The sequence below is a fragment of the Gopherus flavomarginatus genome, chromosome 5 (genome assembly GCF_025201925.1).
Source record: "Gopherus flavomarginatus isolate rGopFla2 chromosome 5, rGopFla2.mat.asm, whole genome shotgun sequence".
NCBI lineage: Eukaryota > Metazoa > Chordata > Testudines > Testudinidae > Gopherus > Gopherus flavomarginatus.
In genome coordinates this window covers 5,193,755-5,215,428 of record NC_066621.1, presented here as the reverse complement: position 1 = coordinate 5,215,428, position 21,674 = coordinate 5,193,755, and the positions used below count along the sequence as shown (strand labels likewise).

Here is a 21,674-nt window from a genome sequence, read left to right as displayed (position 1 = left end):
AGTGCTTTGTCCGCTGTATGCTGTGTCCGCACTAGGAGTGCTTTGCTGGAACAGGATACTGGTATCTCCACACTGGCAAAGTGCTCAAAGTGTAGACCTGGCCGTGATCTTCTCAGGGCTAGATCCACAAAGGGGACTAAACTCAGCGTTGCAACACCTGATAGTTACACGCCAGGCTCCCTAAGGGAATCCACAGATTAATACTTACCCAGAGAGAGAATGGCTTTGTACCCTGGTGATCAGATTACCCACCTGGGAGAGCCCGGCTCCAGTGCCTCTGCTCCAGCTAATATCTAAGTAGTTTATATAAAGTGGAGCAGGTTCAACAGGAGAGATTGAGAGGGTATTAGCTCAGAATACCCAATTTCCCAGTGATTAGATCACTTACCTGCAAGCCTAGGGACCCTGGGTTCTGAACATTAGAATGGCCGTACTGGGTCAGACCAAAGGTCCATCCAGCCCAGTATTCTGTCTATTGACAGTGGCCAATGCCAGGTGCCTCAGAGGGAGTAAACCTAACAGGTAATGATCAAGTGATCTCTCTCCTGCTGTCCATCACCACCCTCTGAGAATGCTTGCTGTGTTGGGCTTCTGCAGATGAGATAGGTGGGGAGATGTCTAGTTCATAGACTCATAGAAATGTAGGGCTGGAAGGGACCTTGAGATATCATCAAGTCCAGGATCTAGTAAACCTAGATTATCTCTGACAGGTGTTTGTCCAGCATGCTCCTAAAAAAACCCCAAACCCAATAATGAAGATTCTACAACCTCCCTTGGAAGCCTATTCCAGAATGTAATGACCCTTCTTAATATGTTACCTAACTCTCTCTTGCTGCAGATTAAACCCATTATTTCTTGTCCTGTCTCCATGGAGAACAATTGATCACTATCCTCTTTATAACAGCCCCTAACGTATCTGAAGACTGTTATCAAGTCCCCCTGTCATCTTCTTTTCTCAAGTCTAAACATGCCCAGTTTTTTCAATCTTTCCTCATAGCTCAGGTTCTCTAAACCTTTTATTGTTTCTGTTGCTCTCCTCTGGACTCTCTCCAGTTTGTCCACATCTTCGCTCAAGTGTGATGCCCAGATCTGGACACTGTATCCAGCTGAGGGCTCTGCAGTGCCAAGTTGGAGTGGTTACCACCGGTGAATCGTGCTGGGGCTTAGGAGGTGTCAGGATTTAGGGGGCTGTGTGCATGCCACCTAGCAGACATTTAGGCATCTAGGGGACTTTACCAGTGGGAATTTAAGCAACTGCAGAGTTAAGTGGCAGCTGAGTGGTGATTTTAAATATCTAAAGTTTGGCTTCAGGGGCACAAAATAGCAATTAGGTGTCTAAATCCCTTTGTGGATCTAGCCTTCAGTGCCTAAATCTCTCAAAAATCAATCTCAGGCTCCCAAAAAACATAGGCACTTCTCAAAATTTTACCTCATACCTGTTGGTAAAGCTTCTTTAAAGTTGCAAAGTATGTTAACATTTCAATTCGTCTTTTTACTATTAGAAGTAGGTTTGCATGAGGGAAACTGTTTTTTTCCTCTGGAAAAGTATGTTGATAAATGACATGTTTTCTTCCAACTTCAGGTGATCAGTGTTTGATTTTTGAAAGAGCCATACAGACTGTTCAGAAAGTGTGGAGCAATATAAGATCAAGCCCCAGAAGCTCAGGTATTTTGACTTTCATGGTGTTTTACTTTCCTGTCTAGATATTTTTCTGTCGTGTAACAAACAAACAATTCAGCTGTGAAACTGAGTATGAGTCTACTCCAGAGTAATTACCAAGTATTCCCTGACACACAGCTGGTCCCAGATTACCCCCTATCCTGCAAAGACATGAACATCCTTAACATACTCTGAGGGGTTCTACCGACTTCACTGGGGCTACTTGAAATGTCTAAAGCTCAGCATGGATGTGAATCTTTGCAGGGTTGGTGAGGAAGGGAGCGGCATACCGAAAGGGCAGTGATAATCAGGTTATCCAGTTGTGTAAGCTAACTGAGCATTTTGGCATATGGAAATCGCTAGCTAGAAGCGGAGGTGACTTTTAATTTTTTTCTAACTGTTGCAAGTTTTTCACAACTTCTTTTCTCATAAAACATTTACTGTTTTTTTCCAGCCAGTTGGTTGAATTTTGTTTGTTTGTTTAGATTCAGTTTGAAAATTTAACAAAAAGACAGCATGAAAAATGTGGAGAATTATTTTGTAAAAACCATTTCTTTCCCCACCTGCCACTTGATACCCTGGTTCCTGTGATTCTGTGCACACAGCGTGAAAGATTCTCTGCTTTGTTACAGAAATCAGTATCCCTGAGGAACTGTGGTGCAAGGAGATCAGCGCTGACACTGATATCCTGGACCTCCTGCCAACCACTCCATCCATAACTTCCATTGTTACAAAATTCTTAATACGGCTCCAGAACAGCTGTATTGACACAGCTGCTAAACTCACTAAGGAAAAGCAAAGGTATCTTTCAAGCCTCACCCCTAGGGGTGAACCACTTTGACTAAGTAACTTTAGTTACCCATAAATCAACAATTCATCTTAAAACAGATCTTGAGGCTCATCTCACTTCAGGTGGCATAAAACAGGCATAGCTCCACTGATGTCAGTGATGTTACTCCTGATGTACACAGGGGTGAAAGTAACTCATAGGACTTATCCGTACGGCCAGAGTCCTGGGGGTGTGTGACTTCATCTGGAAGAGGCGTGGCCTCATCCAGAAGAGGCATGGCCTCAAGATTTAAAGGCCCTGGGGCACCAGCTGTGGCTGGGAGTCCCAGGCCCTTTAAATTACCCAGGAGGCTCCCAGCTGCAGAGGTGGCTGGTAGCCTCCGGGGTGAACTAAAGGGCCCGCGGCTCCAGTTGCCATGGAGCTCTGGGCCCTTTAAATGCTGGCCCCAGCCCGGCTGCCAAAGCTGTGGGCGGGATTTAAAGGGCTCCTCCGAGTTCACCGCCCAGCTGCTGCAGCGGGCCGGGGCCAGGATTTAAAGGGCTCTTCCAGGCTTCCCGCCACAGTGGGAAGCTCAGAGGAGTGCTTTAAATGCTGGCCCCAGCCTGGCCGCTGGAGCTGCGGGCTGGGATTTAAAGGGCTCGGGGCTCCCTGCAGAGTCCTTTGAATCCCTGCCACAGAAGCCGATGCAGGCCGGCATGGCGTACTGGCTCTTGCCAATACGCCGGAGTGTACTGACTTACTTTCACCTCTGGATGTACAGCCATCTATCTGAGGAGGGCCAGGTCAGACTTCTCCAAGAAGAAAACATAACTCTTATGACCTAGTGCAATGAGGCAGTTAGGGTGAAGCTATATCAAGGTCTTCTCAGGTGGCGTGTAAAGTTGATTTGGTCTTATTTTAGTGTCCCAGACAGGGGTGCTGGAACTACGGGTGCGGGGGGTCCTGCAGCACCCCTGGCTTAAAGTAGTTTCCATAATCTAAGGGGTTTACAGTTTTGTTCAATAGCTTTCAGCACCCAGCACCCTGGTCCCAGAATTACCTTAGGGTAGCTGAGATCAGAATCCGACCCTGCCCCAACAACAATCAACTCCATACTGACCCCAGGGTAACTTTCCATGTTACTGTAAGGAAGGACCAAGGAGCACAGCAAGATGCTTATGGTCCCAACAGGGAACTGCCTTTTTACAGACATTCAGTGGCATATAACCCAGAGTGTGATCACAGCTGTACCAGTATGAAGATGTTGACAGCAGTGTAGTTTTCCCATATATTTAGGGTAATAAGTTATAGTGGTGTAAGCATCTTTATACTGGTGCAAATGCACCTGGCTGGGGGTTGAACCAATTAATCTATTTAGCTAAAAAAATTACACACAACCCCAAAAATAGCAAAATTGGTACAAAATATGCTGATATACCAGGTTAGCCCAACCCATACAAGCCAGCTGTAAACTGATATAGGTCCGTCCACACAGGGGTTTGCACCAGTGCAACTACACTGATTTTTTTAAACCGACTTCAGATCAACTGGTGCACTTGGTCTTAGCCAAAAGGCGAAGAAGCGCTTGATTTCAGTTCAGCTGGTATAACCACGAGAGCAAAACTCCCACTGGCTTTAATGGGGCAGGTTGAAACTCTTAGGGCCAGATTTACAAAGGTGTTTTGCACCTGAAGATGCAAAGAGGCACCTTGTGGGATTTTTCCAAAGTACCAAGGCAGGTTAGGCTCCAAACTCCTGTTGTTTTCAGTAGATGCAATGGGAGGTACTATAGGCTAGTGGACACAGAAGACCTGTGTTCTAATCCTGGCTCTGCTGAGTGATGTTGGGCAAGTCAATTGCCTTTCACTGTGTCTCAGTCTTCCTAACTGTAAAATGGGGATAATGGTACTTAGCTTTAAGAGCTAGAGGTTATTACTACTTATTATCTGTAGGTGCCCAAAGACCTTTGTAAAGTTGACCTTTGGTCCTCTGGCTCACACAGCAAAGGCCTTCAGTGCTGGAGATTGCAGAGTCTTTCTTTGCTTTCCCCTTGTTGTCTCCTCTCTCTGGATGGCTGTGCTGCCAACTGTCCCTGTTTTACTGCCAGTCTCAGCTTCCCTGTCAGTCTCTGGCCTTCATGGCTGTGGGGGAAAGCCTGGAAATGTGCTCCCCGAGCTTCCCAACTCCAGGAGGTGAATAGAAAGGCATGTGGCAAGAAATCAGCCGAGTAGCACATCATTCAGAGCAGCTATGGCCTCTTCCTCCACTGACTCCCATGTAGCTATTGTGCTGATGTGACGGAGAGTAGCGTTTGGCTCACTGTGAGCAGCTCTGCCACGCATGAAAAAGAACATGAGTCTGCTCCCCAGAAATCACAAGATTGCCTCAAAAGACACCAGTATCAGAGGGTAGCCATGTTAGTCTGTATTCACAAAAACAACAAGGAGTCCAGTGGCACCTTAAAGACTAACAGATGTATTTGGGCATAAGCTTTTGTGGGTAAAAAACCACTTCTTCAGTTGCAAGAAGTGAGGGTTTTTTACCCACGAAAGCTTATGCCCAAATTCATCTGTTAGTCTTTACGGTGCCACTGGACTCCTTGTTGTTTTTTTCAAAAGACACAAGATTTTTAAAAAATACTATTATGCTAGACGATGGCATCAAATGGGTCTCTGATCTACATTCAATCACTGACTTCCTTAAAGCTGATGCGTGTGTGAAGCATCTTTATTTCAGACTGAATTGAAGGAGCGATTTACTACCCCTGTGTGTAATGATAGGTGGAAACAATGGAAGCCCCCACCCAAGGCACTAGACCACATGGCAAGGCCAATCAGAAAGTAAGCCATGTGGGATGAGGGGTTTCCCTGAGGCTGATTTCAAGTGTAAAAGGCTAGTGGGTTGTTTTTCAAACCATGTCTATGTGTGAGAAGAAGAAAGACAGGAGAAGAAAGTCAGTAGAAAACTAGAGAAGCAGTGGTGAGCATGGCCCAGAGACAGAGCGCCTCCAGACTTAGAAATGGTGAGCCAGGGACCCACCTCCTGCTTGTGTGTGTGTTCCTGCTGTGTTCAGGGAACCAGGACTTCATGTGCATCCTGTAATAAAGTAGGGTTGCACCAAAGAAATACCTGACCTGTATCATCCATTTCTCCTCTTAATGGAAACAGTCCCACAAGGCCCTAAATGCTGGCTAATTTTCTTGGGTCAAAGGACCAACAATAATAAAGGTGGAGGTGCTTTTATTTGCCTCCTAAGGTCAAGATTTCAAGCTTTTCCTAGCAACTACCAGGGTGGGAAACGTCCCTTTTTTAAAAATGGGAGCTGCTTTTCTCCCATGACTCCAGGAGCTGGAACCACTAATCATGAGACTCCCAAGAATTGGCACCTGAGCACAAGGCTGGAGAGATGGGCTAAATGGCCCACCAAGGCTTGTTTCATCTTAGATTTCTTTGGCAGTAAAGAAGATGACCCCTCACATTGTTCTTCCCTTCTCTCCAGGTCTATTTCAGCGGAAGAGGTGAAGCACGCCTCTGTGTTAAGAGTTACCGAGAGCGACTTGATCACCATGGCGCTGTCAAATTTCCAGTACGTCCTAGAGGAAGATGGAACCAAAACCACTCACTATAACTTCCTGACTTTGCAGAAGCAAGTGATTCACCGCTTCATCAGCGGGAAGCCCGTCGTGAAAGCCCAGGTGAGTTCAGGATGAAATCATGGAGGTGGCGCTCTGCCGTAGACTTCAGTGCATCCAGGATTTTATTCTCAGTGCTTGCTGCTCTGCGGCCTGGCATCTGTGTGAGTTATTCACACCTGAACAAAGCACAATCAAATCAGGATGCACAGGTGGAAATGGTGATGTGAGGTGAAAGACCTGATCCACTGTGGCCTTTTCCAGATTTACACCTGTTTAGCGCCATTGGTTACGGTGGGGTTACAGTGGTGTAAATTGGGGGTAATGCATTGGCAAACGAGCCCCAGTGTGTTTAGACTTAGGTTAAAATGTTCAAACATGCCTAAGTGACTTAGAAGCCTAGGACCCATTTCCACAAGGGACTTAGGAGCAGAGCTGGTTGGGAATTTGTTGACACAGTTTTGTTGTTGTTGGAAAATGCCAATTCATCAGGACCAAATCTTCCCCTGGGAACATGCTGATTTTGACAAATTGTTCATTTAACTAAAAAGGAAAATTAGAGAAATGTTTTGGAAATATAAAAAAACCCTCGTTTTCTTGTTTGATTTCTGGTTTGAAACCATGGTGTGTTTTGAAATTATAGTTATTTATTAGTTTTAAGAGATCAAAATGAAAATTAAACATTTTTGAAATTATCAAAACAAAACATTTCCATTGACCCAAACCAAAACATTTTTCTGTTTGTGAAAATGTTCGAGATTTTGAGTTCCCATCTCAATTTGGAAGAGAGAAGGTTTTGAACTCCCAGATTCTCAGAGGATAGCAAAACTATCTTCCTCCCAGGTCTGCTTAGGAGTCTAAATCCCATTGACTTGCAATGAGACTTGTGCTCCTAGGGGCCAGATTTTTTAAACGATTTCTCAGAGGAGTAGCTGTGTTAATCTGTATCCACAAAAACAATGAGAAGTCCAGTGGCACTTAAAGACTAATGGATTTATTTGAGCATAAGCTTTTGTGGCTAGAAAAATCTTGCATCTGAAGAAGTGGGTTTTTTACCCATGAAAGTTTATGCCCAAATAAATCTGTTAGTCCTTGAAGTGCCACCAGACTCCTCGTTTTTTGAAATTATTTAGGTATCTAGAGGCCTGTTGGAATTTTCAAAAGCACCTGAGCAGGTTAGATGCCTAAGTCCCACTGCAAAACAATGGGATATGGGCACCCAAGTGATTAAATGATCTTTGAAAATGGTACTCACATTCCTATGTCACTTAGGCAGTTCTGAACACTTTAGCCTGAACTCCCATTGATTTCAATAGATGATTTTTTAAAATCACACTAGGCACCTTTAAAAATCCAGCCTTAAGAGCCTAAGTACTTTTCAAAATGGGCTGTAGGCTTCTAAATCGCTTAGATGCTTTTGAAAATGTTGCTTTAACCCTTGGAGTGTGCTTCAGGATTTTTTTCTGTATTGAACATGTTGTGCTTTATAAACCAGTTATTAATCACTAACATTTTCCTTTTCAGACAATTCCGTCGATTGCGCTGAACAATGTGAAGACTCTGCACTCCACGAAAGCGAACGTTAGAGAACAATTGCGCCAGGTGAGATCAAAAAAAACCCTGGGTTTTCCCCCAGCTTCAGACTCAGATAATCCTCTCTCTTTCCCCCACTGTAAACAGCTTTCATAGCCACTATACGGTCAGAAGGTTGGGTAAATATCCAAAACCCACAGTATGTCCATTCGCCCATTAAGGGCACTGTTCGCTAAACTCCCCACTCATTTCTGGGCACCTTCAGGATTTGGATGGTCAGCTTGAGACTTCGGCGCAGCACAAAGCGGCCTTAGAGTAGGCCAGGATCAGGCCCATGATGAGCCAAGTGAAACATTCAGCTCTAACTTTAGCCACTAAAAAGCACATTTTTGGTACAATTCCTTGGCCACTTGGAGTCAGGGGCCTCGTTCTCTTCCCTTGTTCTCCAGGTTCACAACAGTTTTACTCCATTGGCTGCCCTGATTTTATTTCTGAATGACACGGATGTAATGCTCTCATTGTTGGTTCAAACACATTTTGAAAGAATTCCTATAATAAAATAGTTATTTAGAGAAGAGCGACTTGGGGGGGGGGCACTTGTTCTCCCTGTCTCAAGACACAGGAACAAGAGGATTTTCAATTAAATTAAAAAGTGGCAAATTCAAAACTGACCAAAGGACGTACTTTTTCCCACAATACATGGCTATCCTGTGGAACTCACTGCCACAAGAAGTCACTGAGGCCAAGAAGTTAGCAGGGTTCCAGACAGGATTGGACATTTCTGTAGATTACAAAAATATCCACAGTTAGCTATAACTAGTGATGACAAAAATTTTGTAAACCTCCCACTCTAGAGTTTGAGGTGGTCTCTTACTATCAGAGTCCAGATGGGGTCTAGCATGGGGGCAGATTATCACCCATCCGGTACAGGGGGAGAGGGGTTCCTATACCTTCCTCTGTGCCATCTGGATTGGGTGTTGTCAGAGACAGGTGACTGTACTAGACGGGCCTGGCGTTGATCCCGTCTGGCAATACTCATGTTCCCTTCTGGTAAAGTCCCATAGAATTTAGTACTGATGAAACCAAAGGTCTCTGTAGTATGATTCCATCGAAACTGATCTCTAAACCTTTCCAGTTTCACAGAGAATGATACCCTTTCTATAGTTTTTGTCACCTTCCCCGAGAATGCCAAGCAGGAATCGAATTCTCACTTGAATTATATAGCAAAATCATCAAACGTATAGCACTTACATTCTATAGGAGTTTTGCTTGGAGTGTCACCTAACCTTACAATCTTAACTATCAGAATGAGAGAAAATACTTAGTAAGAGTATTTGTGTATTATTAACCTGGCATTATTAGCACAGCTTAAGGATGAGGTGACTTGATCACAGTCTTTAAGTACCAACATAGGGAACAAATATTTGATAATAAAGAGCTTTTCAATCTAGTAGACAAAGGTATACTGTGATCTTGTGGCTGGAAGTTGAAGTTAGACAGGATATAAAGTAATTAGCCATTGGAATAATTTACTGAGGGCTGTGGTGGATTCTCCCTCACTAGCAATTTTTAAATCAAGATTGGATGCTTTTCTAAAAGACCTGTTATACTTCAAACAGGAATTCTTTTTGGGAAATTCTGTGGCTTGTGTTACACAGGAAGTCAGACTCACTAGACCATCACAGCAGTCACTTCTGGCCTTAGAATCTATTAATCTAATATTCATTTGTCTTATATACGGCATCTCTAACAAAATTCCTCGTATCTTCTTCACACATTGTGTACAATCTCTTGGATCATATAACACCAGTGTGGAAACACTTAAGACTGAGTTTTTCTAAGTTGCCTAGCAGATTTGGATGCCATTGATTGTAATGGGAATTGGATGTGGAAATCCTGCAGACAGCCTTTTGTGTCCTGTTGCTATCCATAGGAACCACTGAGCGTGAGTCTGATGAAACACATCATGGAAGAGGCTGGTTCAGTGAGCGACATTTCCAGAGCACTCTCCACCCTGAAAGTGGCTGCGGAGTTCCTGGCCGTGACTGGGGGGAACCCGGAGCGGCTCCTGACTGAGTATGTCAGAAATGATCTGAAGATGGATGCTAATGCAAAGCAGTTCAGAGACTTACCAGTAAGAGATTAACTTTGGTTTGAATTCATGGTAATGACAGTGAAGCTCTCTATAATAAGTATTTTTTGTTTTCATGCTTTCTACTATACATTCTGAATATATTAACATAGAGTACAGTTTCTTTCAAAAACTATTGTTTGAGCAAAAAATTATAGTTTTGACTAAATGAATATTTTTGCTTTCCATGGAAAATTTCAACTTTCCATCAAAAAAAATGAAAACTTTTAGGTTTAACCCCAAAATGGAAACAAAAACATCAATTTTCAGGTTGAAATTTTCCACAAAACCTTTCATTGAAATGTTCTGTGGAAGAAAACCCGTTCTCTGACCAACCCTACTGTATAGATTCTAGTGTAGAGTAGAGTTTTCTGTCAGAAAATGCCGACTTGATTAAACTGAAACATTCTGCAGGAATTCAGCTCACCTGCCTCCTACCTCTGCAAGTTTTTCAGCTCCTCCATAGCCCCAGATCAGTTAGACACTTCTGAAAAGATTACCCTGCTTTCATCTGGAGACATGCATTGTCTCTTTATTACATCTCAGCACATGGTGACTGGTGCCTTTTGACACTACTGCAATACAAATAAGTAATACTAATGAATAATCCACATGGGCACAGTCTCTGAAAATGCCTGCAGGTGCCAGCAGGATCCCAACTTTTCAAACCAGAGCTTGACCGTTCTACTCAATGACCTATTCATTGAACTGAACTAGCTGAATAAACTGAAACAAAGAAAATATTCTCTCTGTGCCTACAAAAGGATGTCAAAAGCTGTTTTTGCTCTTCAGCAAACTCTGGTTCCAGGTGCTTAGCCAGTGATTCCCACCAGCTCAGTGGTTTGACATTCTTCAAAACTTTGGCAGTAGCAAAGCAACTGTGAAACACATATAGAATGTGCTCACTTCCGTGATGAGGATTTAAATATCAATGTTAAGGTTTTCTGGGTAAATCTCTGTCTGTGTTGTTTCATCCCAGGTTGTCCCACAAACCAAGCTGAAGCACATCCTGTCTCTTTGGCAGATCCTGTCAGCAAAGAGATCAGCGCTACTTGTACAAATGAACCAGGTAATGGAGGAATCCACCCCAGTGAGTGCCTGGGATGGGGCTGTGACTAGACTGAAAACTTGTAATCAGAAAATTGGGTTTTTGAGAAACTGAAGCTTTTCACAGAAAATTTTGACTTTGCTGAAAAAAGTAAAGCACAAAAACTTTCCAGCTGAAAACCAATTCCTCTTCTGGACATGTTGCTGAAAGCCAACTGCACTGTGAAATGGGTGATTTTCAATTGCGTGTAACTCCACCAGATCTGAACAGAGTTCCATGAACACAGCAAAAGGCACCTGCCTGGCCCTAGGGCCATCTCACTATCAAATGTCATGCTGCACAGCACAGACACAATTATTTTAGTTACTCTTTTGTTTTCTGATTAAAAGTCAAACTTTTGTGCAGGAAAAAATCCCAACATTTCCCCACCAGCTCTAGTTATGACCAGTGTTCTCTGCTCACTTGCTGTGTAGTCCTTCCTCTGCTGCTGTCAGGCTCCATCACTTGGAGTTTATAAATCTAGATGTGTCGTTCCTTTCTCAATGCTCCACTCTAGCTCAACCAGGAGTTATTGTGCCAGAGGCAGAAATCTCTGGGGGAGATTCTCTGGCCCGGATTAGGCAGGAGGCTGGGCTGGATTGGACCTGATGGCCTTATACTGTTCATAAAATGCTTAGACAATTGCTTGCCCACATCTTGGTTTGTTATGAAATATATTCAAGAGATCAGTCAGGTTTATTGCTAAAGGTCAGTAAGGGTATAGAGAGATGCCTGTTGGTCTTTCCCTGACCTGAAGAGGAGCTCTGTGTATCTCGAAAGTGTCTCTCTTTGACCAACAGACATTGGTCCAGTGAGAATACCTCACCCACTCATCTCTCTAATATCCTGGAACCAACATGGCTACAAAAACACCAACAATGATGATAATAGCATAGTACTGAAGAAAGGCTTTGTAATATAGCCGTTTCCGTGAAGCCGTCTTGTGCTGCTGTTGTGAAATCCACTTTACACAGAAGATGTGCTGCCGGTTACATATTTTAGCAAGCAGTATTTATAGGATGGTTTACAAGTTACAAAATGCTTTATATGTCATAAAATCCAGCCCACCAGCTTGTGTCAGTTCCTTAACTTGTTGTTCTGTATCTTCCCTTACTTTGTTTTGGATAGTACTGGTCCAGCTTGTACTAGGCACAACATTAATGTATTTTGCCTTTGGCAAGTTTCTTTTTTTCTAATTCCAAAGCTGACTTCAGCTTTGCAAAGTGTTATGGGATACTTAGCACGAGTGAACAGGATTATAAAAAGACACAGACCAATTCAGACCAGGTAACTGCTAGAAATGTATCTACAATCTAATGTTCTATTGATACTGTGTGTTTAATGCATTGTGGTATCACTATTGATAATATGAGATGGATGGATGGATCATAGATTGATAGACATTAGCCCAGCATATATTGGTCAATAAAAGCTTTGAACGTTGTGCTGGGTACAGGGACCGCAGCACTGGCCTGAGGTCACCTGCAGAGCCAACTGCTCCATCCCACCCTGGGAGCACCCCCTATATGTAGGACAGAAGCAAGCGTCACCGGGCTACACCTGCTCTGAGTCAAATAAGGACACTAGGCACATCCTCAGCTGCTCTGTTCATGGGGCATCCAGCCACTTCTGCAGCACCTCTGCAGTTGCCACCACTCACACTGTGCTTCTCATTTCAGAATCCCTTCTTCCTGATAGACAAGGGCTACCATGACGAGCTGGCTGACCAGGAGAGGGAGGAGCTGACAACTGCATTGTCCACTGTCAATATTGAGTTCTTTATCATTGAGCTACACGAAATGATCACAGTGGCATTGGAAAGCTACAAAAACAGTTGGGGGTAATGACATATTTCTCTTGTCTGTGAATATTCGAAGGGCTCTGTACAAACATTTAGATCCAGATGAATTTTTTTTTTTACTTTTAATTTGGAGCAGGCACAAACCACTTTAAAAATTATTCCCTGTTGATTTAAGAGCCTTTGTGGATATGTTTGTTTGGTTGTTTTTTTTAAACGCAGATTAGAAGATCAAGGCAAATGTAGGGGAAGAAACCCAGCATCTTAAAATGGCCTGTATATTACTTGTATGCTGTATTAAAAGGGAAAGGTCAAATCATATCACATATAAAAGGTCATTTTCCATTGATCTCCCAGTCTTCTAGAATTAGATAACCTGCAGCTGCTAATAATCTAGGCTAGAGATTCTCAGATTTTCCATACTGCAGAACTAGAGGGGCTTAAAGAAGGGCAATGAGAATGATCAGGTGTGTGGAGAAGCTCTTATGAAGAGAGACTGAACAGACTGAAATTGTTACGTAGGAAAAGAGGAGATTTAATAATGGTCTATAAAATACTGACTGATCTAGAGAAGGAAGATCAGGAGGCATCTGTTCTTCCAGTCCCATAACACAAGAACAAAGGGATGTTCAATGGAATTGAAAGATGGGAAATTCAAAACTGGTCAGAGGGAATAGTTTTGTACATGGCTTGTGATTAGCTTGTGGAACTCACTGCCACATGAAGTCATTGAGGCTGAGAATTTAGTGAGACTTAAGAACGGATTAGGCATGTCTATGGATCATAAGAACATCCATTGTTATTGATAAAAATTCCAGCAGGGATATTAACTCTCATTCTTTAGGTAAGAGCTGGAGTTTTGGTATCTTCTATTCCTTATGACCCTTTAATGCCTCGTTTTCTTCCCCAGAGTTATGTCCAGTACTGGATAATTTCACCCACTGCTGTTTAAGAGGACACCGTTCTGCTTAAAAATTGATGAGAGGAAATGTTACCTCTTGTCTGACAACTCTTGAATCTTCCCCAGTTGAGGCTTTAGAAACTTTACACGCAGGGCTTTTTCAAATGAAAAACTGAGTTTTGGACTAAATGTAAATTTTCTCAGGAAGTATCTGCCTTCCTCAAAAAAATTTGGTTCAGAAAATCAAAAATTTTGAGATTTTTTCATTTATTTGAGTCATCAACATTTCACTTTTCAGCAGTGTTAAGCTGAAAATGTTTACTTTTTAGTTGCTGAAAACCAAACCATTTTCAGGGGTGTTTTTTTTTTTGAGGGGGGGAGGGTGTTCATTTTTTGACAAAAAGTCAAAACTTGCTGCAGAAAAATACCCATTGTTATATCTGCTGAAGTGACCAACAGTGTGAAAAGGGAACTCAAGAAATCGGGTGCACTTGTCAGAATTAGCACTTAGTCTTTGTGAACCAGTGTCCTGTACATTTACAAATCGGTTTTCTTTTATGAACAGGATAGTGGAGACCTTTCAAGAATATTTAAAAAATGAGAAAAAAGAAGAAAATTACATTGTGAATCTGACCAGCGCTGTGAGCCGAGACCTTCAGCTGAAGAACGTCATTTCAGTGTGGAAAACTGCTGTGCTAATCAACAAAACATACGCTCGCTGCTACGTCCAAGAGTGAATGGGTCCTTGAATTGTTTCCAGTGGATACCAAAACCAATTACTACACCCAGCCTGTAGTCCACAGTGATTTAGGAAGAGGAGTTTCCTTGAGTGAGTCTCGTCAAATCACCAGGCTGATGCATCACTTGAATCAAAATAAGCCTTCAATCAGATTGAAGCGGTGCCTAGGCCTGGGCATTTGAGTTGAGATGTTATGGGCATGACCAGCTATGCGAGTGTTGCTATGCACATTGCTTTCTGCAAGCGGGTGAATTTCACCCACTGGGAACTACAAATTGTGGGCATGATTCTTGTGCCACTATGGCCTTGTCAACATGTGGTGCTTTAATGCTACCAGTCTAGAGAAGGGGAGTAAGCGATACCTCTGTAAGTGCACTGATCTGTAAGAGGAAGCACTGGAGCCCAGGGGCTAGAGCAGGGAGGTGGGACTTAGGAGACCTGTGTTCTGTTCAGTAAAATGGGGGAAATGATACTGATCTGTTACATAAAGTGCTGTGGCATCTGCAGGTGAAAAGCGCCAGGTTCTAGCATACGGGTGTAACTGTCCCTAACCTAGGGCTGGCCTGGGTATAGCTAGTTTGGTAAAATGATCACACTCCTTGCTGACATGGTTACACCAGCACAACTTCCGATTGTTGGCCGGGCCTTGCGCTGAGCAGTAACCACTGGAGTCAGCGAGGCTGGTTCTCAGCCTGGCCATTCCTGCAGTCATTTGTGCCTGAGCAAAGCGCGTGTAAAATGCCACCAAATCAGAAAGGTCCTTTGCAGCCACATTGCCTTCTCTTGGCGCAAGAATAACACAAAGTGGAGGAGATGACCCCATGGATAACAGAGCATTAGGCCCCTAATTTTTAAAGTCTTGATGACTCATCTCAGCCAGGGATTCTCAGACTTGGTCCGAATCACCCTCCATTGTATTCTAGCTCTTATGCTTTAGCAGATGGAATCATTCCCAGTTCTTTCGGGCCGTGTCATGGCATGCACCGTATTACAGAATCTGTGATCTCAGTGGTCCCTTCTGGCCTTACAGTCTGTGGGTCTCTGCTCAGTGCTTTGCAGCTAATAAAAAATGAGGTGTTAGGAAAAATATTTGCATCTATAGTTTTCTGCCTAGCTTTCAATGCAGACATTTCCCTGTGCCTTTCAATAAACTATGGAACAAGAAGGTGTCACATTCTTCTAGTTATTACTAGGTTTGAAGACTTGGTGAAAGTGAGAATGCGCAAGCAAACCCTATCTGTGTCTGTGCACTCTTATATGTGTGTGCATCTGGGAGAAAATTATCTTTTCATTCTAGTGAAATGAATTGGAATAGGAATTCTCTTAATAGTGGTCGCCCATTCTGTTAATATTTTCAAAAGATATTTAAAATTTTTCCCCCATCTTGAATCAGGACAAGAAGACAAAATCCCCAAAATATTTGCACACTAAAAAAACCTTGTTTTCCCATTTTGGGTCAATTGAAACATTTCATTTTGATAACTTTGCAATATTTCATTTTCTCTCTTTTTAACCTTTTGCTTTTAATCTAACCAGCTTCAATTCTGAAACAAAAAGTTAACTTTGCACCAGAAAACAATTTTTTCATTTAGAAAATCTCCAAACAAAATGTCTTGACAATTTTGAAACATTTTTCTCAACATTTTTTTTTTTTGTTTATTTTTAGTCAGGAAATTCCCATTCTTGGTTCAATGAATCTGGATTTTTCAATGAAAAAAACAAGTATCAAAGATTTCTCAGTTCTGCTTTTTAAGCCTTCTCTATATAACCCCCCCCCTTATACAGTATGCCCTCTGTCTCCCTCCTGCCAGTGGTTGAACCAGCTAGGTCAATGAGCCTGCTACTGCGTTTGGCTAGCAGAGGCCTTTTAGCTCACATGGGAAAGGCTCCTGCTTTTAGCTCTCTATATAATCACAGGTTCAATCCATTGCCACTAGGGCACATTACACCCACACAAAGAAACTGGACCAGTTTAATTTAAATCAGTTTAAGGCTGAGCTCTTCCGTTGATATAAATTCGTTTTATATCAGTTCATCTTAAACCAGTTGCGAAAAACGTTTAGGCTGAACCAAAACAAGGCCAGTGTCCATCAGTGTGATATAATGTGAGATGTCCAGACATTTTTACAGTAAATTAACTAAGTTGATTTTAAAAGTGATTTCAGGCCAAGTTTGCTTTCCAACTTCCACTGGCTTCATTATACTATTTAGCTAAACTAGTTGAAAATCCTGTGTGAGTACTCTCATTTCAGTGTAAGAGTGGCTTATTTCTGTTTAGTTTGACCCAACTCCTAGTCAACTTAACCAGAATGTCAGCCTTGACCTGGAATAAAGATGTCCACACAGGAATTGAAACCAATTTAACGGAAGCAGTTTAAAAATCACATTACTGCAAGTTTCTCATGCAGGCAGGCCCAAAACTAAATTAGCTGAAGTTGGATTTAAGCAAAATCAATTTTCATCCCTTTTAAACCAAAATCGGGGGCCTGGTCTGCACTACAGAGTTAGGTTGACGTAAGGCAGCTTACACTGAGTGTCTACACCAAGGGTCGGCAACCAATGGCACTCGAGCCGATTTTTAATGGCACGCTGGGGCCTGCTGGGACTCCAGTGTGCCATTAAAAATCCTGCCGGCACGGCAAGCCTCAGGGTCCGCATTCCCAGGCCTGAGTGTCCGACCGAGCGCAGCAAGCCGTCACCCCTCCCCCCCCGCCTTTCCCCTCTTCCCCTGGAGCCCTGCTGCCGGGCGCGCAGCACTCGGGGGGCCGGGGCTGTGCGCTCCCGTGGGGCAGCGTTTGGCTTTGTGGGGAGGGAAAGACGTTCCCCGCTCATCCGGAACCCTGCTGCCATGCACTCAGCATTCTGAGGGGTGGGGCTGCGCGCATGCGCTGCGGCAAGGCTCCGGATGAGCGGGGAGCTTCATGGTAAGGGGTCCGGGGCTGGGGGGGGGTTGGATAAGGGGTGGGGGCAGTCAGGGGACAGGGAGCAGGGTGGGTTGGATGGGGGGTGGTTGGGGCAGGGGTCTCTGGAAGGGAGAGTCAGGGAGCAGGGGAGGCGGATGGGGCATGGGAGTTCTGGGGTCTGTTAGGGGGTGGGGGGTGGGTAGGGGTCAGGGCAGTCGGGACAGGGAGTAAGGAGGGTCCTGGGGGGAGCAGTTAAGGTGGGGGGGGTCTCCGGAGGGGGTGGTCAGGGGACAAGGAGCTGGGGCGCTTGGATGAGTCGGGAGTTCTGTGGGGGGGGCTGTCAGGAGGCAGGGGTGTGGAGAGGGGTTAGGGGAGGCAGGGAGAAGAGGGGGTTGTATGGGTCAGGAGTTCTGGGGGTCCTGTCAGGGGGCGGGGAGCGGTTGGCTAGGCATGGGAGTCCGGGGGGGGGGGGGGTGTCTGGGTGCGGGGGTGTGTGGATAAGGGTCGGGGAAGTCAGGGGACAGGTAGGGGATAGGGTCCTGGGGGGCAGTTAGGGCAGGGGTTGCAGGAGGGGGTAGTCAGGGGACAAGGAGAGTGGGGGTTGGGGGTTCTGAAGGGGAAAGTCACCTGGCCCTGACCCCTGAGCCTCCCCGCCACACCCAGCCCTCTGCCCTGAGCCCTGCATCCCGACACTCCCCTCAGGCCCCTGCCCTGAGTCCTGTACCTTCCTTATACGCACCCAGACCTCTGTTGACTCCTTCACACACACCCCCACGATCCCTGCCCTGATTCTGGCAGCCCCACACATACCCCTCCCCCCCTTACACCGGCACCCCCCTCACATGCCCCCAGCGCTCTGCCCTGACTCTTGCACCCCCCCACATTCCCACCTCCCACCCAATGCCCCCCACACATCCCCACCCTGAGCACCAAATGGGAGCTCCTACACACACACACCCACATTCCCACCTGCACCCCTCACACCAAATAGGAGCTGCCCAGGTAAGTGCCCCAACCCTGAGCCCTCTCCCTCATTCTAGCTCCTGGCCAGACCCTTCACCTCCAGCCCTGTGCTCAATGCACTCCCACCCTCAGCTCAGTGCAGAGAGAGGAAGAGAATGGGCCAGAACCAGGGAGAAGGTAGGTACCCACTGTGTGTGGGCAGGGCTGGGACCCCAGACCGGCAGCGGGCTGAGTGGGTCTGGCAGCTGGATCCTGCCTGGCAGGAGCCGACGGATGGAACCCCTGAGCGGTGGGCTGAGCCGCTCAGCCCACTGCCGGTCTGGGGTCCTGGCTGCCGGCCCCACACAGCCTGCTGCTGGTCTGGGGTTCTGGCAGCCAGACCCTTCCCAGCTGGGGTCCCAGCCACAGGCCCTGCTCAGCCCACTGCCAGCTTAGGTGAACAGAACCCCAGACTAGCAGTGGGCTGAGCGGGCTGGGGCGTAAGATCAACATTTTAATTTAATTTTAAATGAAGCTTCTTAAACATTTTGAAAACCTTGTTTATTTTACAATACAACACTAGTTTAGTTATATAGACTTGTAGAGAGAGAGACCTTCTAAAAAACGTTAAAATGTATTACCAGCACGTGAAACCTTAAATTAGAGTGAATAAATGAAGACTTGGCACAGCATTTCTGAAAGGTTGCTGACTCCTGGTCTACACTATAAAAGTCGTCCACTACACCAATGTAATAAACTCCACATAATGCTTCAGTCAATATAGTTAGGACACCACAGTGTCCATGAAGACATTGCATTACTTACATTATCGCCAGGCTGAGGAAGCACCGGGCCTCCCGCATCGAGTGGTGGACCCGGTAATGGGCCCCCTAGCAGGGCAACAGGAAGGACGCCCTCGAGTGCTGCCACAGGTGGCAGTTGGAGTTGTACCTGCGGGCAGAAGGACAGGACATGACGGAGGGCGGGGTCCTTGCAGCCGAACTGGAGAGGGCTGATGATGGACATGGTTTTCCCCAGGGTGGAGAGGGAAGGCAACAGGACAGCATTGTGGAGCAAGGGCAGGATAGAGGTCAGTACCACCTGTACGCCCAGGTCCTCCAGCAGGGGTTCCTCCACCCCCTCTTCCAGGCCCTTCTTCACCAGCTCCTGAGTGGCGGCATCCGATGCCAGGAAGAACACCATCTTCCCATACATTTTGGAGGCTGCCATGATGGCTTTGGGCCCCACCACCTGCACCAATGCCCGCATGTAAGTTTCGACGTGGGGTGAGATGGACACCAGGAGGCAACGGACTCTGTGCCTCTTGGTCAGCAAGGGGAAGGGACCCCAGTCACCAGGGATGGTACTGGAGGTGACGGTCAGGGCAAGTGGCGCAGTGATGTATGGAGGGGCTCCAAGCCTCTCCCCCAGCCGCCCCACAGCAGCAGAGGCTACCACCACAGCAGGAACACAGGTGTTATAGTCACTCAGTCCAAAAGCAGCAACAAACCCCCTCCACAGTGTCTCGCAGCAGCCTTCCTCCTCCTCCTCAACTAGGGCAGAAGGCACCAAGACAGAAGCAGAAGCAAGCAGGTGCCATTCAGCCAAGCAGGCGGGACCCAGAAATGGTGGGGTCCTCGCTTCTCCCTCCATAGGGTGGGGTATGCCAGCTGTGCCCCCCCCCGCCCCCACACATGAACAGCAACAACAGCAGCAGTCCAGGGAGGGAATTCCAGCCAGCAGCAGCAGCTCAGGGAGGGAGGAAGCTCCAGCCAGTATAGCAGCCAGAGAGATGACACCTGTAGTGGTCTTACTGGAAAAACCTGGGAGGTGCTTGTGCCCACCCACTTCTAAAGGCCCCTCCCCTAGCCTAGCAGGAGGGAACACTGGATTCGGGTTCCAAATGAATACTTGGGATAACTAATGTAAAACAGGGTCAGGAACGATGGTCGGAGGTTCAAAATGTGGGATCCAGATGGGGACACCGAGCAGTGGAGCATGGACAAAGCTCACTGCTCCTCAAAGGTGTCTAGGGAGACAGTGCATGCTGCCCAGAGGAACTCTGCCCGGAGACGTGAAACCAGGGAGGATTGGAAATAGGCCCCACAGTCGCAGAGCACCCCCTCGTTTAGCATCCTCCTCCTGGTGTTTTAGATGGTGACCTCGGCTAGGGCCAGGAGGAGGTTGATGAGGTCTCGCAACGTCGTGGGACCAAGGATAGTGTGTGGTTCTCCCTCATGCTGCAGAAGGGGCAGGCCTCGAGTATGGGGGTGAACCACGCCAGGTACATGCCTGTGCTTACGTCTCCGTGAAGGAGCCACCAACTGATGTCCCTGGCGGACTGTGGGAACAAGATGGAATATTGGCTGGTGGTAGGTAGACCCGCCATTTCGGGTCGGGGCAAGACACAAGGATGAGGAAATGCAACATGTGGAGCACAAGCATGTACAGTTGGGCCCTAGGCATGGTTCGGAAGTGAATCAGCTGCAGGGTATGCAGACAGCTTGGGGTGTGACAGGGTGGGTGCCGGGGGGGGGTGGGGGGAGCTTGTGGAACAGGGGCCTGATAAAAAAGTCCTAGGGTGAGGGGTGGGCAGGGAGCTCCCACTCACAGGGCCTGCTGCAGGAAAATGAGAGAAGTGGGTGATAAGGCTGCCACCACCTCTGGAGCATGCGAGGGGGCGGGGAGGAAGGGTGGAGAGCCCCAGGCGCTGATTGAGCACCCGAGGGTCCACCCAGTCCCCCTGTTGTAATCCAGGAGGTCTCCGACCCTGGTGGTTTCTGCCAGGACCAGCCTCTGGTGCAATTAGGGAGACTCTGCCAACTGCACACAAAGTTGGGGGTTGTATAGCAGGGGCTGTACGAGGAGGTCTGCCCCCCCTCAATAGACCTGGTCACTGAGAACAGCTTCCTGGGCCGGAGGAGGTCCTGGTAGAAGACCAGCAGCTCAGAGACGTCTCGTGGAAGAGGCCTCAGGTAGAGAAAAAGGAGGTGCTTGTCATATTGGAGCCCTCGGAGGTGGTGGAGGAAGGTGTGAGCCAACGTGCTCCATGCCTGACTATCTACACCATAAAGGAGTCTCTGCAGGACCTGGAGGCGGAAGACATGAACCTGGCTACGAAGGCAGATCTGGCCCTGTCCTCTCTCCTCCAGTGAAAGACTCAGGACCCCCTGCAGAGACCCACTGCAGTCCTGGCCAGAAAAACTCCAGGGCTGTCCTATGGAGCTGGGCCAGAATCCCCAGGGCTGGGCTCAGGGTGTTGAGCTGGTGCCAGAACATGGACAGGACTAGCTAGTTCAGCACCAGTGTCCTCTCTTGTGGGGAGAGACTCTGGAGCAGTCCCATCCATCTCCGCAGCTGCTCACCCACCCTGGCTGCCAAATCCCTCCAGCTCTCCGACAGACAAGGATGCGTGGCAGAAAGCTAGACATCAAGATAGAGCAGTGGACCTGTGCGCCACTGGATGGCTTGAAGTGCAGGTGGGAGGGAGTTCGCCTGCTACCTGTCCCAGGCCACGAGGCCAGAGCTCTTGACCCAGGAGGAGGAGGCCACTGAGTAGATGCCTGGCAAGCCTTCACC

General features: G+C 46.6%; 1 protein-coding gene across 4 annotated transcripts in view; it reads left to right on the top strand.

The window, feature by feature from the left end:
- LOC127052728 (E3 ubiquitin-protein ligase rnf213-alpha-like) overlaps positions 1-15,415 on the top strand; it is a 160,543-nt gene extending 145,128 nt beyond the window's left edge. For 3 of the 4 annotated variants that reach the window (XM_050956653.1, XM_050956651.1, XM_050956652.1), the window contains 9 exons: positions 1,583-1,666; positions 2,293-2,461; positions 5,929-6,124; positions 7,586-7,663; positions 9,528-9,728; positions 10,705-10,794; positions 12,492-12,652; positions 14,077-14,757; positions 14,871-15,415. In XM_050956653.1, the coding sequence (XP_050812610.1) occupies positions 1,583-1,666; positions 2,293-2,461; positions 5,929-6,124; positions 7,586-7,663; positions 9,528-9,728; positions 10,705-10,794; positions 12,492-12,652; positions 14,077-14,248 (1,151 nt within the window). In that variant the 3' untranslated portion in view covers positions 14,249-14,757; positions 14,871-15,415. Of the gene's footprint in view, positions 1-1,582; positions 1,667-2,292; positions 2,462-5,928; positions 6,125-7,585; positions 7,664-9,527; positions 9,729-10,704; positions 10,795-12,491; positions 12,653-14,076; positions 14,758-14,870 lie in introns of those variants that run through there. The other variant, XM_050956654.1, reaches the window with a different exon arrangement.
- Positions 15,416-21,674: the final 6,259 nt, after the last annotated feature.